General features: G+C 48.3%; 1 protein-coding gene across 2 annotated transcripts; it reads left to right on the forward strand.

The window, feature by feature from the left end:
* The first annotated feature begins 278 nt into the window (after positions 1-278).
* Positions 279-13,263, forward strand: UBL7 (ubiquitin like 7). 2 transcript variants are annotated; one of them, XM_043555019.1, is made up of 11 exons: positions 279-405; positions 1,993-2,205; positions 3,005-3,136; positions 6,182-6,264; positions 7,072-7,156; positions 7,683-7,740; positions 8,802-8,935; positions 9,195-9,244; positions 9,486-9,653; positions 10,221-10,343; positions 13,015-13,263. In XM_043555019.1, the coding sequence occupies exons 1-11, from the start codon at positions 318-320 to the stop codon at positions 13,150-13,152; spliced, it is 1,272 nt and encodes a 423-aa protein (XP_043410954.1). In that variant the 5' UTR covers positions 279-317; the 3' UTR covers positions 13,153-13,263. The 2 variants fall into 2 exon arrangements, with proteins under 2 accessions (XP_043410954.1, XP_043410955.1); XM_043555020.1 differs by having other exon boundaries at positions 3,017-3,136.

The following is a 13,263-nucleotide window of genomic DNA, read 5'->3' on the forward strand; positions in this document are numbered from 1 at the left end:
AGGCGGGTGGCGAGCGTCGGAGCAGGAGGGGATCCGGGAGGGGCCTTCCCTCTGGCGCAGTAACAACCCAGCACTGCCGGAGGACTCTGCATGCTTCCGGGGACGGCGCCAGGCGCACCTCCCGCAACTCGCGCCCTGGAACGCAGACAGGCACCAAGTCTTTCACCCGCGAAAGCCGCAGCGGTGCCCCGCGCGGGAAATTTCAAGGGGCTCGGAAGCCACGCCCACCCCAGAACCGGAAGCTTTGCAATTAGCGCCACCAGCAGGCAGGGGATTTAGAAGGGACGGGGCCGCAAGCAGAAACTGCAATTCCCAGAATGCAGCGCAGGGTTTCCGGTTTCCGGCGAGAGGACCGGAGTGTGTTTACACCGGCGGCTCTGCGGCCGGGTTCCTTCCGCGGGACGGGTGAGGGCTCTGGGCCCCGGGTCGCGCGGGCTCGACATGTGTCCATTAGTTAGCTGGTTCCGTGGGAGTGGTGGGGTCGTCACCTAAGAGATAGTGCTCCTGCCCCACCATTAGCTGTCTGTAACCTTGGGCCGGTGACTTCACCTTTCTGAGTCACGGTTCCCTTGTCTTTAATGTTTAGTTGGTAATGCCTGTCTCAAGGAACAGTTGTGAGGATAAAATGATATGGTATATAAAAAGACCTATTTATTTCCTTCCTTCTTGTAAACCTGGATATCGGATGCCTTGGGGTCTGCTGTGCAGCTTCAAAGCCACACGGCCTTTTTTTTTTTAGCTTCCCTACTAGAGGCCTCTTTGGAAGCAATAATGATTATAACGAGGGCTTGCCTTGGAGGATTCTTCCACCCTCAGAGTTTCTGATTCATTTTCTGGGGACCCACATCTGCCAAGCGTTGGGACAATAAAGGCAAAAATTCTAGTCTTTGCTATCAGGGGCCTTCAGGAACGCGTTGGGGACTGGGGTTTGACAAGTATATAGATATTTGTAACCCTTTGCCCTGAGGGTATGTGGGAACAACAGAGGAAGGAGAGAGGGGACAGAGAAGGTTGTATTTGAGTTGATCTTGGTAGTTTGCTAAGAGGCTAGAGGGAGGAGGAGGAATTATACATGCAGAGTTAGCAGATGAACAGAGATATAAAGTGGGAGACGTTTGTTAAGACTGGAGGCTTCCTGGGGGTGGACTTAAGTGCTGGGGAGGTTAGGGCAGGGCAGGGCTCTGTTGGGGAGGAAGGCTGGCAGAGGGAACAGAAAGAATGTTGTCATAAAACAAAACAAAACAAAACAAAACAAAACATAAAACAAAACAAATGTTGTCATAAGCCAGGCTGTGGAGTTATAGACTTATTCACAAAAGTGGTTTGGAGTCGTTGGAGGAGTCCTAAGCAGAGGAATGTTTTGATAAGATCTGTGTTTTAAAGTGATGATTAACTATGGAGAACAAACAGATGGTTACCAGAACAGAGGTGGGTGGGGGGGGATGGGTGAAATAGTGATGGAGATTAAGAGTACATTTAGCGTGATGAGCACTGAGTAATGTACACAATTATTGAATCACTAGACTGTACACCTGAAAATAATATAACACTGTTTGTTAGCTATACTGAATTGAAAAAAAATAGTGATGAGTTGGGTGGCAGCATGGATATTTGATAGGAAGAGAGGCAAGAGGCAGGGGCTTGTTACAAAGCTATGGCAGTTCAAGCAAGAGTTGATGAAGAAAATTGGAAATAAGGAGTGTACGTAAGGGAGGGGGTTGGATGATCTCATTTGAACCTCACGACATTCCATTTTTATGTCCACTTTAAAGATAAAGAAACTGAGGCCTAGCAAGCTGAAGGTTTTTTGCTGTTTATCATAGGATGGGTATAGAAAGGACCCCAGATTCTAGTTCTGGCTTCCTGATGTTGCACCCTGTGTTTTTCCAACAGTGTCACAATGAATTATCTTTCATTCAGCCCCTTGGTGGGGTGGGGGTGGCGTAGGGTGGCAGTCTGCCCTTTAACCACTAAGGCTCTGTTCCTTTACAGGGAGAAAGAGAGAGCGCGAAAGAGAGAGGATGTCTCTCTCAGATTGGCATCTGGCGGTGAAGCTGGCCGACCAGCCACTTGCCCCAAAGTCTGTTCTTCAGTTGCCGGAGTCAGAGCTGGGTGAATACTCACTGGGGGGCTATAGTATTTCATTTCTGAAGCAACTCATAGCTGGAAAACTCCAGGAGTCTGTTCCAGACCCTGAGCTGATTGGTGAGTCTCTGAAACGGGTTGGGCTGCTGCTCTGCTCTCTTTCGGGGGAGGATACTTCGGGAATTACAAGGGTAAATTAAGAGTTTGGGATTTGTTGCCTCATAATGTTAATGGTCCAGGGAAGTTAATGGTAGTTGGGTGAATAGAAACACAAACCATGAAATAAAACTATTGGTTGCCATTTCAGTTGCGCATTATACTGAGTTCCTTTATCACAGAGCTCCTTAACCATGACATTGTTAAATTCTTTCCCTGAAAGAGCAAGAATTTGGGGTACCCTAGGGAAGGAGCAGCTCGTTGGGGGAGGCCCCCCGTATATGGCATTTGAGATGGGTTTTAAAGGATAATTAGAAGGATTTGTGTTTTTGCTTGCTTGGTTGGTTAGAGGGAAGGCAGTAAATAAAGGAAAGGAAGATGGTAAGGGTATTCTAGGTGGAGGAAGAGGGAATTTAAATATAATGTTAAATTATATCATAAACGTAATTTATAATAGCTGAGGTGTCCAACTGGCAAAAAGTATGTTCTTAGTCATAAAAACACTGGGTTCATCCTTTTTTGTTGTTGCATTTTCCCATTCATTTAAATATCAGTCAGCATGATGTTAAGCTCTAGAGCCTACCTGCGCATAGATTCTGTATTTTATGAGTTTGTTCTTGCTAATAATTTGGTACTAAAATGTATTTATTAATAAAGAGTACTTTTTAAAGCACGTATCCTTCTCCAGCTATCCGATCAAGGTAAGTTTCTTAGGGGCAGAAACTATCTACACTGTTTTGAAGAATATAATATAAGTGGACAGTTCTCTTTTTAGATCTGATCTACTGTGGTCGGAAACTTAAAGATGACCAGACCCTTGACTTCTACGGCATCCAACCTGGGTCCACAGTCCATGTTCTGCGCAAGTCCTGGCCCGAGCCTGATCAGAAACCAGGTGAGTAAGGACTCTTAGACAAGCAGAGTTTCTGTAATGTCTACACCGAAAGGGTCTGTGTGCTCTTGAGGCCTGGCCTGGATGGAACAAAGAAGTGAGTTACTGAGATAGTGATGGAGGATATCTATTATTACCTAGTAGATTAGTCCCATTGGTAATAGAGTGCAGTTTTGATTTTTTTTTTTAATGTTTCTTTATTTTTGAGAGAGAGAGAGACAGAGCACGAGCAAGGGAGGGGCAGAGAGAGAGGGAGACAGAATCCAAAGCAGGGTCCAGACTCGGAGCTGTCAGCACAGAGCCCGACGCGGGGCTCAAACCCATGGACTGGGAGATCATGACCTGAGCCGAAGTCAGACGCTTAATTGACTGAGCCGCCCAGGCGCCGCAATAGAGTACAGTTTTGATCTTCTTGCTGCCAACACCACTAACAGAAGGGGACTTGTTTCTCTACATTTTAAGTTCATTACCCATTGTATTCTAGTGGGGTAGGGAGCGTGTGTCTCTTTAAACTTGTTTAGATTAACAGTTTATTTCTCAGTGAACTTTGGATCTCTTTGTTGTTGTTCTTACTAGAAAAAAGCTGAAACTCCCTGTGCCCTCCTAATGCTGTAGCAAATCTTCCCACAGGTGGCCCTGGACAGCTCACTTCTGCTGTACTGGTAGTTTATTTTCCTGAAGCTTGAAAATATTTGAACAGTACTAAAGTAGCTCTTGGAGAACACTCACAAAACCTCGAATGCCCTTTTGATTTATTAATAAAAGATGCTGCTTGGCATTCATAATTTCAGTTTTACATCTGTGTTTTAAAAGTGTCCCCAGGGATAAAGCTAAGCTATGTAAAAGAGGTTTGTTAAACTGCCCATCTGACATATTTTTGAAATGTTCATGGCTGCTGTGATTGGTTATCAGTCTGAAATATCCCCTCTTTTCAATTCTAAACATCAAGGACAAAAAGATCTCTTGTCCACTGACGGGAGGTGAGAAAGAGAAAGGCAGTCTCTGACATTCAAGGGTTGGCCTGGCCCTTGGCTAGGCCTTGACATGTGAACAATTTCAACAGATCGCCAACACCTGTAAGGCCACTCACTCTGAGACTATAATGGATCAAGACAAAAATAAGATCCCTCTCATTTCTGAACAGAGACAAAGCCCTGAGCGTTGTTCACATCACAGAAGTGACCAAATATCCCTCCATCCTGGCTATTATGAGCGGCTGTTGCTTCTTTACCAGTTACAGTGTTGGCCTCGCTCTAGTTTTCTTTCCTCTAGCTAAGGATTATTAGCTATCCAATGATAAAATCACCCCCACTTCCTGACAGCGTTCAATCCAGAACAAAACCCTACTTCTTGAAACCGCCCCCCCACCCCCGGTCCCCCAGCCGAATCCCAAATCCTATAAATCTTCTGTAACATCATCGTATGGCGATACCCCCAATTCTCGTGGTGTGCATCCTTCCCTTTGTACAGAGCAGTGAGCCCAACTTGGTCCACTGCAGGTGTGCCCCTCTCGTCTTTGGCTGGAGGGCACTGACAGAAGGAAAGTAACATTTGTTGCTTCTTCAAGCCAGATTGTTTCTCTTCGATATCCCATTTAATCATTAGACCTGCAGGCCAGGTGACAGCATTAGCATTTGATAGATGAAGAAAAGGAAAGTTAGAAAAGGTATTTATTCAAGGTCACCTACTTAGAAAATTAGTGCAAGAGCTGGGATGTGAATCAGGTTTTCCTGGCTCTAGAGCCCACATTCTTTCCACTGGGCTGGCTGCTTCCCACTTCCAAAGAGTGAGGTAGAGATTAGCTCAGAGATGTTACAGAGACAACCACAGCTCTTAGCTGATAACTGGATTCAGATATTAAGAGTCCTTTTCCTCCTCCCTTTGGCCTGGAGTTTTATCTTTGAAACACGTGCATGTTTTCTTGCGGGGTGAAAATAAACTTAGATCTGAAAAGAAACGGTTTCGCGGTGGCATTTTGGATATTTTATTTTTGAGTGCTCTTATAAAAGGAAGCACATTTCTGGGTCTCCCACTAGATTAGCGCCTGTAGGAGGAGAACCTGTCAGTCCCTCCCTTCCCACCTGGATCCCTTTGATGGTTCTCTGTGGCAGGTTATGGATCTCTTCAGGATCTTACTTAGCCTGCTGTTTGAGCAGGGACGTGTACCGTGAGCCCTGGCTACAAAAAAAAAAAAAATGACTTGGGATTCCATCAAAGCGCCTCATTCTTTTATTCTCCCATGATTTTGCACACAGTCTCACTGAAGCTTAGAATACCTTCTCCTAGAAAACATCTGCTTTACCAATTAAAACTAAGCCAACGGCTAAACTTTCCCATATATACAAATCATAGTGTCCAAAGATCAGGAAGGAGCTTTGAGTCCCAGTGAAACGCTTGCTGTTGGGTGTAGGTGATAACAAGGTTAAGGGGTACAGTGTTTTTTCTTGGTTCTTATATATATGTATATTTTAAGATTAAAAATAATATAGAAGCCTAAAAGAAAATTTGACAGAGAAAACAATTAGCCTTGATCCTGCTACCCTCCCTAAGTTCTCTTCTCCCCTTTGTCCCCTTCCAGCCTTGGACCACGTGCACACTGACACATTTTACGGAGTTTTACTAGAGAACATATGTACAACTTCGTGTTCTATTTCTTTCTCTTAACATATTGTGTCAGCATTGCTCCATATTGTTCAGATGGCTTTTGGTTCTTATTTTAAATCGCTGTCTAAAAGTCTACAGAGTTGGCTATACATTCCTCCTTTTCAAATGTAACAAGTCTAGAACTCCCGCAGTGGGATATTGATCGGAGCGGTCTCTTTCAGGTGCTGAGATCCACCACTGCCACCTGAACTTGAATTTGTTTGCCTTGTGTACTGGAGCTGCTCCAAAGAGGGTGTGGTTCTCCCATCTGTGGTGGCATCAGTGGGTTTTTCTGAATGGGCACTCATGTTCTTTGTGGGGTGCTGACGGAACACGCTGGATGATGCTCTGCATCTGCCGCAGGGACAGGGCCGGGTTGTAGGTAACTGAGTGTCTTGTCCCCAGAGCCTGTGGACAGAGTGGCTGCCCTGAGGGAGTTCCGGGTGCTGCACACTGCCCTGCACAGCAGCTCCTCCTACAGGGAGGCGGTGAGTGTGTGCCGAGGCCCCTTGCCCCAGACTCTTGCCAGGATGGCAGGAGAGGGTGTGAACGCTGGTGAGTGGTGTCGAGTGGGAGCTGGAAGCCTGTTACCATGGCTACTAAGAGTTCCTTGGGGAGTTTTTGTCGTGTCTGTGGGTCTCAGTAGAGCCCTATCATCCCCCAAACAGGCTCTCTCAGCTAGGTCTTGTTGATTTCCTCTCGTGAGAATGATACTACCTCTCCTGATACTGGATTGGCCTCACGGAATGAATATAGTTACAGCCAATGGATCCACGTGCTGTTTCTGCCGGGCGTCATTCTTTGACTTTTGCTGAACTGCCTGCCCACTGCTCCTTACCTGGATTTCCTCACTGGGCAAATGTGCTGATGTCTTTCTGTAGGAGAGTTGATAAGCAGAATTAATAGAGCTGCAAACTTCCCGACATATATGCATATGAAATGATAATTTTACAGAGATTGAAAAGGGCTTTTGGGACCTAGAAGAACATTTGCCATTGGGCTTATAAAGAGAGGTTTTATTTTGGAAGCATTAGAACTACAGATGAGGGACAGGACTAGAGATTGAAGGTTTACCGTCGTCTTGCTTTCTTTAAAAATTGTTTGTTTCCCATCCAGTAAGCTACAATCTTAGAGAAAAAAGTTCATGTGTTTCCTGGGGCTATTGTTTCACTGTGGTGGTGTGCATGCAAGCACACAGAGGGAGGAAGCACTTCAGCAGCGTGCAGGTGTTTGCTGAGTGGATTGAGCTGGTTGAGTGCTCAGCGCCCCTGCCCCCACCCCCATTTCTCCTGCAGGTCTTCAAAATGCTCAGCAATAAGGAATCTCTGGATCAGATCATTGTGGCCACCCCAGGTCTCAGCAGTGACCCCATTGCCCTCGGTAAGTGCAGGACTGAGCTTGAGGAAACAGGAGTTGTTGGAGAAGGAGAAACAGGGAGAGGCAATTACCATCTTGTGAAGAACCACTGGTCTTGTTGGGGCGAGGGATAACCAAGATGTGTTACATACACCCAGCCCTCCAAGAGCGGTCAGTGCTGCTGAGAAATCATGGCCTAGCTAACATCATAAATGAGACGGTAGGTTGCCAGATGGGGGCAGCATTTAGCCCCCAGGAGGGAAGACTTCCTACACACTTTGTTGGCCAAGGGAGGAACCCAGACATATGGGGAAAAGAGACTGATGTGTCGGTATGCAGCATGTGACCTAAGTGCAGAGGGCGGTGGTGAGTGGGGAACACGGTGGAGAACACTTGGGTTGTGTTTCTTGGTGTTTTGTTTCCTCCCCTTCTCATGAGAGCTGCTCTGTGATCCTGTGTCCCTGTTGAACTGGTTGCTCTGAGGCCTAAAGCCTCTTCATGCCCTCCTAGACTAGGAAGAGTCTCTGAGGTGAGCCCTGTTCTCCTTCAGGTGTTCTCCAGGACAAGGACCTCTTCTCTGTCTTCGCTGATCCCAGCATGCTTGATACGTAAGTCTACCCATCTTATTAAAGGGTACCCTGTGTCTCCTCATGGTTGGGCCAGAAACCTAATCGTCACCCAAGATTCTGCTCTTAGAGCCCAACCCCATCTCTCCCAAAGTCTACCTGTTAAGTATGTCAGCAGGTGAGAAAGAGCAGGGGCTCCCAGTAGACCGACCAAGCCCAGGGACAGGACACGTGGAGATGCGGAGTTGAAGCAGGGTTCTGAGGGAGGTGGCTTTGCAGCCGGGCTCAGTTCAGTGCTTATTCGGTAGACATTGGAGAGCCTTTAAAATATATATATATATGTAAAAATATATATAAATGCAAATATATATATATATAAAAGTATATATATATGTGTATATATATATATATATACACACACACATATATATATATATACTTTTTTTTTTTGAGAGAGAGAGAGAGTGAGAGAGCGAACACACACATGCACAAGCAGGGGAGGGGCAAAGAGAGAGGGAGGCAGAGGATCCAAAGTGGGCCCCATGCTGACAGTAGAGAGCCTGATGCAGGGCTTGAACTCATGATCCACGAGATCATGACCTGAGCCGAAGTCGGATGCTTAACCAACAGAGCCACCCAGGTGCCCTGAGTCTTTAAAATATTTTAAGATGGGGAAAGATGCAGGAGCATTGATCCCTAAAATTTTAGAACTAGAAGGGACAGTACAGGTTATAGACCTTATTTTGCAAGTGAAGAAAACAGCTCCACCCTGGGAAGAGAAGGCACCTGACAGAGGTCATCCAGGAAAGTAGTGACGGAGATGAGACTAGAGAGAGACCCCTGAGCCGCCTTGGCTGTGCATGTCCTATCATGCCTTGCCAGAGGGGAAGGTAAAGCATTGGCAGTGGACCCTAGGACTGGCGGCCTTGCCATTGCTGCTGAGGGCAGGGCAGGAGAACAGAGCCAACTGGTGGGAGGTGCCAAGGAATTTAAAGTCAGGTAAGGGAATGCAGCTGTTTTGAGGGGCACCCAGAACTGCTGGCATGCTGAGGGGTCTCTTTCCTTCTTAGTCACCCTTGTGTTTCTTCCTGCTTCTGTCCCAGGTTGGTGCCTGCTCACCCAGCCCTGGTCAATGCCATCGTCCTGGTTCTGCACTCGGTGGCGGGTAGCACCCCACTGCCAGGAGCTGACTCCTCTTCGAGGAGCATGCCCTCCAGCTCGTACCGGGACATGCCAGGTAGGCCCCAGAAAGCGTAACGTAGGCCCCCTCGGGAGCCGGCAGTGGCCCAGGGATTTGCTTTACTCAGCAGCTATGTATAGCGCTGGCAGAGGGCGTTCCTCGGGAACTCTCGGTTTGAGTCAGGGAGTGCATCTGTCCTGTAATTTTCCAAGGGGAGAGATGAAAATGTGAATTTGGAGAGTATCTGAACTGAGATTCTGGAGCTACGCCTGTGCCTTTCTGTTCTTCCTCCCGAAATCTGTTCTCCCTCCTCCAGGTGGCTTCCTGTTTGAAGGGCTCTCTGACGATGAGGACGACTTTCACCCAGTAAGTGGCCTGGCTGCTTGCCATTTAGAGGAGATGGTGCCAGGGATGCGCCTCTCCCTGGGACTTGGCACACCCAAGCCGGGGGGTGGTCTTAACCCCTCTGGTGGCCAATCTATGTCATACTATTCCTTTCTGAACCTGGCAGCTTGGGGAGGCTCCTTCTGTTCCTGCCGCGGGGGCGGGGTTCATCTGGGAATGTCTCAGTGCCACTTCCCTGATCCTGGGCACCTCCCTTCTCCAGACCTCCAGGTCCACGCCTTCTAGCAGCACACCCAGCTCCCGCCCAGCCTCCCTGGGGTACAGTGGAGCTGCTGGCCCCCGGCCCATTACCCAGAGCGAGCTGGCCACTGCCCTGGCCCTGGCCAGCACTCCGGAGAGCAGCTCTCACACGCCGACTCCTGGCACCCAGGTATGAAGATGGGGGCCGGGCCCCCAGGGGAGAAGCTCCCCAGCAGTACAGTGGGTTTACCTTTGCTGACCCTGGTGCTAGATCTGGTTTGAGCTGAAGTCTTCCTGGAACCCTGGTGGGGTTCTCACTGCAGCCCTGTCACCCTCTCCCTGACTTGCCTGTAGGGCTTAGCATCCGGGGTGCAGTACAGTCCAGAATTCCTTCCCTCACCGTTCAGAACCTCCCCTCGCGTAGTGTGCCCTTCCTCATCCTTGACAGGTCTCAGCCGTCACCGGCTTAAGCGTTCCTGGTAATGGTCACTCTAGCTGCCAAGGCCATCTCTCCCAATGCTGCGGTCCTAGGCTAGGTCGGAGGCTCAGTTCCATTTCCCTGGGCAGAAGAGGATGGAAACTTTTCTGGCCTCAGTGAGCTTTTAGGCACCCCTGTGTGGTTGTCCCACGTAGGTGTCTATTGGGAGGCAGTAGTTGGGTACCCCAGGGACCCACGATGGGGTGCCGTGACGGTCTCATGTATGTACTGGAAGATTGAGGTGTCTGAGGGTGGCACTAACCACTGATTTGTCTCTAGGGCCATTCCTCAGGGACCTCACCAATGTCCTCTGGTGTCCAGTCAGGGACACCCATCACCAACGATCTCTTCAGCCAAGCCCTACAGCACGCTCTGCAGGCCTCTGGGCAGCCCAGCCTTCAGGTCAGTTTTCCCCACTCCGGTATCCATGCGGCTGCCTGGTTACTTTGAATACGGAGCTTCTTTCTGCTCTCTAGAGGGCCTTCTTCGCTCTAGGAACAGCTGGTGCCTGGCAGTGTGACAGGAGAGGATGCTCCCAGCAAGGGCAGTTTTCCCTGTGGCTTCCACTCCTGCACCCTGTGGCCCTGGCCTGACTCCACTGACTGTGTGGCTGGGACACTTAATGGCCGTTTTAGTCAAAGAGTCATTCATTCATTCCGTGAGCATTGACTGAGTGTTGAGTACTGAAATACCAGATCTGGGTCCAGCTCCTGGGGCAGAGGTGAGCCATCATCATCTCTGCCGTGGAGGGGTACCAGGAGATTGAAACGGGAGCAGTAGAGCGAGAAGCCCGGCCCAGGCTTCGAGTGAGGGCCTGGGTCAGGCAGAACTTTTCTGAGGAAGGGGCGTTTGAACTGATTATCAAAGAATTGGTTAGAGGTTAGCCAGACAGGAAAGGGGTATTTGGGAGGATGGTGTCCAGGTAGAGGCAGCCACCTGTTGGAGCAAATGTGTGGAGGTACATGTGACATCCCCGAGCCTGCAAGGCCAGAAGGCAGTGTCCTCATGGAAAAGATCCTCAGACGGAGCCAGAGAACAGGGGAGCAGGACCCTGAGTGTGACAGCCCTGAGTGTTTGAGGAAGGAGACCAGACTTGATCCTGTAGTCACCAGGGAGCCAAGGAAGGTTTCAGCAGGGAATGACACCATGGCTGCTCTGCTTCATAGAAAGGTCACTCGAGCAACTAAATGGAAGACTGTAGGAGCCAACGTTTTATTGCATATCTCTGTGCATGAGCTGTCTGCTTCACTCTGTTTCCTTTGCTTTGTTTCCTTCACTCTGTTTCCAAACACTTTGTTTCCTTCACTCTGTTTCCACTCTGTTTCCTGAGCCTGGGGGTGAATGTCATTTCTGGAATTGGTCCAGGGTCATATAGCCATCAAGTGGGAAAGACAGGGTTCAAGCTCCCGTGGTTTCCTCTAAACCTGTGTGGTCCCAGTGGACAGTGATGGGAATAGGAGCAGGGTCTGTGGACAGCTTGTCTTTTCCATTCCTTCATCTTCCCCAGCTAGATGCCTGTTCACTCTGCTCTCCAGCTCAAGAACTTTCACTGGCTCCACCTGACCAACCAAGTTGGTTTGTGTCGTTTTTGAAAGACCCTCCACACCTCACTGCCTGCCTGCCTCTCTGAATTTGCATTTCATTCCCACTGCCTTCTTCCCACGAGTGAGCACGTTGTCTTCCTTAAGTTGTGCACTTCCTCCTTCATGAAGTAGAGATATTGATAACGCTTTGAAAGTACTAAAAGAAAATGTGGGGGGCTCCTGGGTGGTTCAGTCGGTTGAGCATCCGTCTTCGGCTCAGGTCATGATCTCACAGCTCGTGAGTTCAAGCCCTGCGTTGGGCTCTGTGCTGACAGCTCAGAGCCTGGAGCCTGCTTCGGATTCTGTGTCTCCCTCTCTCTCTGCCCCTCCCCCGCTCATGTTCTGTCTCTCTCTCTCTCTCTCTCTCTCTCTCTCTCTGTCAAAAATAAACATTAAAAAAACTTAAAAAAAAAGATTTAAAAAAAAAGAAAGAAAGAAAATGTGGGTTAATTTCTTTAAACCCTTGTAGTGGAGAGGGCCTTTTGTAGCTGAGAGTCAAAATCCAGGAGCCATTACATAAAGAGTAATACATTCTGAGTTTGTAAAAGTGAAGATTTCTGCATAGGAAACCACACCAAACCAGAAGCAAAGACCAAAGGCCAACAACAAACAGGGAAAAAGTCTGTAACACATACCAGGCAAAACTTCCCTGGTGTGTAGAATTCTAGTAATTTAGGACCAACAACTCCATAGAAAAATGGGCAAAGGACAGGAACAGGCTCTTCGTGGAAAGGAAGTGCTGATTAACGCCATGATTCCTTCCAGCCCCATTTCTTGGAATTTCTCCTGGAGTTATGTAGAAAACGACATTTGTACAGAGGCCGTCACCTTGGCATCGTTTGTAGTGGCGAAGGGTTGGAAACAGCTCAGTTATGGTACATTTCAAGACATGTATGAGTTGGAATATTGTACAGTTATTAAAAAGCTCTCTAGTGGCAAAGAGAGATCATCAGGCTACGTTAATTATGTTGGAAAAAAGGCAGGTGCTGAGGGTAGAACAGGGTCTAAGAAAAGAGTAGCTACGGGAATATATATTTATATTTTCTCAAAGATAAGTAAAATAGGTTCTCTGGGGTGGGTATGGGAGTGGATAGAGGGAAACTTTTCACTATGCATCACACTCAAAAACAAAACTAATTTAAAAATGTACCCCCTCCCCCCATCTGTGTGTATGTGTCTGTCTGTCTATACATAGAGCAGGAGAAAGAAAGTAATTTAATTTTTTAAAATTTAGATAGTGAGTAATCTGTGCCTTCTTTTTTGATCCTTATGTTAAATTTTTCCTTTTTTAATTGGGAAAACTTCTCGTTTGTTCTCTAAACTCTCAAGGCCCTCTGGTAGTCTTCCTAGAAGCCCTGTGTTCTGCGGAACTTCACATCAGCGACTTTGCCTTAGGAACCGACCTTCGTCCCTCCCCCTGAGAGAGCAGACCCCAGCAAGTCTACTGAGGATTCCAGCTAACGGCTTCCACTTGTCCTGTCTTTCTGCAGAGCCAGTGGCAGCCCCAGCTGCAGCAGCTGCGCGACATGGGCATCCAGGACGATGAGCTGAGCCTGCGGGCCCTGCAGGCCACTGGCGGCGACATCCAAGCGGCCTTGGAGCTCATCTTTGCCGGAGGAGCCCCGTGAACTCCTGCTCCTTCTGACCCCCCAGCAAACTGCCAAGGCGGCTGCCCGTGGGAGGCACTCCTGAAGGTGCCCCATCTCTCCTCTCCCCAATACATCTGATGGTCGACCTTC

This window comes from Prionailurus bengalensis, chromosome B3 (genome assembly GCF_016509475.1).
Source record: "Prionailurus bengalensis isolate Pbe53 chromosome B3, Fcat_Pben_1.1_paternal_pri, whole genome shotgun sequence".
NCBI classification, from domain to species: domain Eukaryota; kingdom Metazoa; phylum Chordata; class Mammalia; order Carnivora; family Felidae; genus Prionailurus; species Prionailurus bengalensis.

What these genes read in the sequence shown, in the direction of transcription:
- UBL7 (XM_043555019.1), top strand. Translation starts at nt 318, where the DNA reads ATGCAGCGCAGGGTTTCCGGTTTCCGGCGAGAGGACCGGAGTGTGTTT. An exon ending in GGGTTCCTTCCGCGGGACGG is followed by an intron (nt 406 to 1,992) that starts GTGAGGGCTCTG and finishes GTTCCTTTACAG; the next exon opens with GGAGAAAGAGAGAGCGCGAA. An exon ending in CAGTGACCCCATTGCCCTCG is followed by an intron (nt 7,157 to 7,682) that starts GTAAGTGCAGGA and finishes GTTCTCCTTCAG; the next exon opens with GTGTTCTCCAGGACAAGGAC.